Source organism: Triticum aestivum, chromosome 7A, assembly GCF_018294505.1.
Source record: "Triticum aestivum cultivar Chinese Spring chromosome 7A, IWGSC CS RefSeq v2.1, whole genome shotgun sequence".
Lineage (NCBI taxonomy): Eukaryota > Viridiplantae > Streptophyta > Magnoliopsida > Poales > Poaceae > Triticum > Triticum aestivum.
Genome location: NC_057812.1, coordinates 495,075,025 through 495,079,449, shown reverse-complemented (window position 1 = coordinate 495,079,449; position 4,425 = coordinate 495,075,025). Strand labels below are relative to the sequence as shown.

Here is a 4,425-nt window from a genome sequence, read left to right as displayed (position 1 = left end):
CTCCTTGTAATCTTTTTTGCAAATGTTACAGAGTTATTGAGAGCCGTCTGATCTAAGAATTCGACAGCCTAGAAGCTTGTATCACGATAACACCTAAAGCTTGGTAGCAGTAGATACTTTCCCAGGCAATGGAAGCACAAGCCAAAGGTTCGATTATGGTATCGGAGGAAGCTGGCACAGGCCTGTCCTCACGCGTCATGGACATGGCCCAGGCACCATCGTGCCGCTAAGCACCACCATCCTGCGTCGAGCAGCGCGACTTTGCAGCAAAGACCTCACAGCCAAGGCGGTAGTCGGGAGGCACAGTAATGGCGGAGGGCAAGCCCACCCGGCGAGTGTTGACGAGGAGGGGAGACCACCACACGCTCCCTGCCGGGAGAGGAATTGCAATTCAATTTCTTCCCCGAATTATCACAGATTTACAGCGCAGGAATGCCAACCATAAGATGTGCACAAACAAATTACCAGTTTGCTATTATTTGCAGTAAATTCATGGTGCACATACCACCGTCCCACCAGAAAATCATGTCCTTGCAAAGCATTTCAACTGGGCCATTGCTACATCAAACCTCACAGTTTACATATTATAGAGGTGCCTTTTTAGGACGAAACAGCAGATGCCGGTGAGGGTTCAGCCTCCCAGAACGCCGTCTTCTTGCCTGTCTTCGAAACAGTCTGCAGAACAGCATCCGGCGTCACATTACCCTTCACAGTGACCTTCTGCTCCTTGATGTCTACATCGAAGGACTCAACACCTGAAGAAACCACAAAAGTCCGACGAATATGTTCAGATTCAAAGCCTAAGGCCTGTTTGCAATGTAACAATTCCCCTTCACTGGGGAAGAATCAATGCTTGCACAAATGCATAAAGAATCGGACGTCTTGAAGAGCATTCAAACTCCCACAGGAAATCATGGTTTTGAATACTCATTCATATGAGATAGTTCAATTCACACACAGCGCTAATAAATCACACAAAAGTGGTGGGAAATTTCCAAGTTCTAAATGGGCCCTAACATACAACAATATAGCACAATAATGAGCCGTTTCAACCAGGGCACTAACATAGTGATATAGATACATGTATTGGTGTATATATTAATCAATCGAGCTATTGCAGAGTCAGATGCATAAAGTATGAATTAACTGTCATCTAGGTTCATGATGGATACGATCATACCATTCGTAATATATCCAAGCTATTGCCATTAGACCAACAAAATATACCAGAGCTGTATACCTATAAGAAGGTTGTCTTTTACTCCCTCCGTTCCTAAATATAAGTCTTTTTAGAGATTTCAAATAGACAACCACATACGGATGTATATAGACATATTTTAGAGTGTAGATTCACTCATTTTGTTCCGTATATAGTCACTTGTTGAAATCTCTAGAAAGACCTATATTTAGGAACGGAGGGAGTAGCTTTTATTGTATTATTATATTCCTACCCAATGCTTTTGGAATCAAGTTTTATCCAAAGCATTCAAAAATAAAAAGGTTTATCCAAAGCATTCTATAGCACCTGGTCAAAGTGGGAAACAAAACAGTGCTTTGGGAAAGCCAGTGGATGCTAAATGGGAGCTTAACGACAAGATCCATTCATCAAGCCATCTATTTGGCAACTAAAAATTTGGGAAAGCATCTCAAGTGACCACTAAGAATTGTCTGTTGAAGGATGTATCAATTCCAATTGCATGGGTTTAATTTAACTAAAACAAAACAGAAAGGAAAACTTATATCAATACAAGGAGAGCTAAACCAACCTTCCATTTTGCCAAGAACCCGCTTAACAGCTCCAACACATCCCTCACATGACATGCCAACCCTGAGTTCAACAGTCTGCATCACAGAGCAAATCTTAATTCCAGCAATTCCACATGGTTGAGAACAACTATGAATTATTGCTTCCAGTCTTGGCCTATATCATGTAATCACTATATATAACATACTTCCATCGAATTATGAAAATATACTAGAATCAGCATGCATGTTCCACCATGACATTGTTCAAGGAAACTACAGGTACACTGAACCTTTAGTAAGTACCAAACCTTGCTTCAAGTGATGGAGATTAAATTTCTTTACTCATCCTCAAAATTCAACAAAGATAATTGACCCTTTAATAATAACTAATTAGTTCAATTTTCATAGTGGTACAATCAACAAACAGTTTGACTGACCAAACTACAAATACTTTATTTTGACTAATTAACTGACCCCCAAAACTTTTTGCGACCAGTCAAAATGTTCTATTTTGCACAATTGGCCAGGAGCTCTAGCAATCCCGCTACGCCCTACTAGCACCAATCGAGCAGGACCACGTTCCCCCGAATCAACATCCCCGGTAGCAAAACCACAAACAGCACAATCGCCAGTCACGCGCACGAACAGATCTGCCGGGCCACCGGACAGATCCCTTACATGAGACGCTTGTTCTTCAAGAAAGTTAGTACGAAGGAACAGATCAAAACTGCCTGGGATTCCAAACATCACCACTGCCCCGCTCAATTAGATGTTCGCCTAGCAGATCTCAAGGTGGAAATCGAGGGGTGCCGGGAAGGTACTCACCTGAGACATTGCGTGCGAGATCGGCTGATCCGCGGACGGCGAGGGTAGGGCGCGGGGGGGAAAGGCAACGTGCCGCGAGTCGGAGGGGTTGGAGGATGATGGGAGAAGGAACTGCCGGGAGAGGGGTGAATAAATGCGTACGGAGGTCAGAGCGGTGGCGTGCAAGTGATTGCTTTGATTTTTGTGGCGAGGGTGGACGCGGCTTTCGTCTGGTTGGGTTGACAGGCGGGGACACGGCGTAGCGTGCACGCTGTTGGACCGCGGCTGCTGAGCCGAGAATGGTTCCCGAGTCGCCAGCCGTGACGAACGATGTAGAGAGATCCGTGGGGAAGTCTTACTTTTAAAGTGCAAAAAAAATGTTACCGCGGTCATGAGGCTAGTCATAGCGAGGATAACTTAGATAGTAACTTAACATACCCTAAGACAATTTTGCTTATGTGGCAAATATTTAATGAGGAGAAAGATGTTTGGAGTAACATAATATGTTACTGTAACATAGTGCTTCCCGAAGTAAAATGAGTCTATAAGGCAATAAATAAAACTATCTATGACACTACTACTAAGGTGGTGTTTGGTTCTCTAGTCCTAGGACTTTTTCTAGTCCCAACTAAAAAGTCTCTAGTCCCTAAAAAGTCTTTCCCTGTTTGTTTCCAGAGACTAAAAAGTCTCTAGTCCCTTCATAGATGTTATTAAATGACTATGTTGCCCCTAGTATGTAGAAAGATAACAATTAAACAACACCATGGGTGGCGGGCCAATGGGTGCATGGAGGGGCATTGTTGGAAAAGTCCCAAAAAGACTCTTCTTGAGAGTCTTCTTCATTTAGTCTCAAATGCCTAGTTTAGTCTCTAAAAAGTCCCTACCGTTTGATAAAAAAGTCTCTAAGAGGGACTTTTTCTAGTCCCTACACAAAAAAGTCCCTGAAAACAAACACCCTCTAAAATATTTTGCACTATCAAGGTAGTAAGTTAGACTAGTGTCATATGCATGACACTAGAATAACTTACTCCCCACTATGACCAGCCTCAAGGATGTAATTTTTCAAAGGATTTCATATGGAGGCAATTTTCCAAGTTCTGTTCGACTATCACACACAGATGTATATAGGCATATCTTCCGTTCAGATTTCGACTATCACATACAGATGTTCAGATTTCGACTATCACATACAGATGTTCAGATTTCGACTATCACATACAGATGTATATAGACATATTTTAGAGTGTAGATTCATTCATTTTGCTCTGTATGTAGTCATTTCTTGAAATCTCATATTTAGGAACAGAGGGATTATATAAGAATGTCACCTCTTACTGAGAGTTTTAAGATTGACGATGGTCGTTGCTTTCTTGACAGATGGCAAAACTGCCGCTATTTTTTTTTGTGCCAAGGAAAATGGATTCAATGTGGAAGTTATATGTTGAATAAATCCTAGTGCATCCTCCCCTCTTAGTTAGCTGTTTTTTTTCTGGAACTTTACTGTAGCTCATCAGGCTGTTGTCGCCGTCAGGCTGCAGGTAGTTTAGCTCCTTTCCTTTCGGTTTTTCAGTTAGTTAGAGATAGGATTAGTTGTGCTGGTCATTGCCTAACAAACTAGGACCGTTTCTAGTGGACGCACGACTCGCTCGTGGGATGGCGCGAGGATTACGGATCGTGAGGTCTACCTTTGCTTTGTAATTCAGAATAAGAGAGAATGAATAGAAGGAAGAAAAGTTGCAGCTTCAGGCAACACAAAACAGACTGTCCACTACTCTGTTAGTTCTTTTGCAATTGCATTCTTCGATCTTCAGTGATAACAATTGGCATCAAAGCCTCTTGAAACCGCGATGGTTGGGACGCCACCACCGGCGGCAG

At 42.6% G+C, this 4,425-nt stretch overlaps 1 protein-coding gene across 1 annotated transcript; it reads right to left on the bottom strand.

Annotated features, from left to right (window-relative positions):
* Positions 1 to 449: 449 nt before the first annotated feature.
* Positions 450 to 2,532, bottom strand: LOC123147771 (heavy metal-associated isoprenylated plant protein 44). The gene is made up of 3 exons (XM_044567080.1): positions 2,221 to 2,532; positions 1,767 to 1,842; positions 450 to 755 (listed from the first exon to the last, which is right to left on the bottom strand). Exons 1-3 carry the CDS (start codon positions 2,491 to 2,493, stop codon positions 601 to 603), a joined length of 504 nt encoding a protein of 167 aa, XP_044423015.1. The 5' UTR covers positions 2,494 to 2,532; the 3' UTR covers positions 450 to 600.
* Between the last annotated feature and the right edge of the window lie 1,893 nt (positions 2,533 to 4,425).

Excerpts from the sequence above, each read along its gene's own strand:
- LOC123147771 (XM_044567080.1), bottom strand. The coding sequence starts at position 2,493 with ATGTTTGGAATCCCAGGCAGTTTTGATCTGTTCCTTCGTACTAACTTT. Across the intron at positions 1,843-2,220 it reads GGTCGCAAAAAGTTTTGGGG|ACTGTTGAACTCAGGGTTGG; the intron begins GTCAGTTAATTA and ends TCTGTGATGCAG. Across the intron at positions 756-1,766 it reads GGTTCTTGGCAAAATGGAAG|GTGTTGAGTCCTTCGATGTA; the intron begins GTTGGTTTAGCT and ends TGGTTTCTTCAG.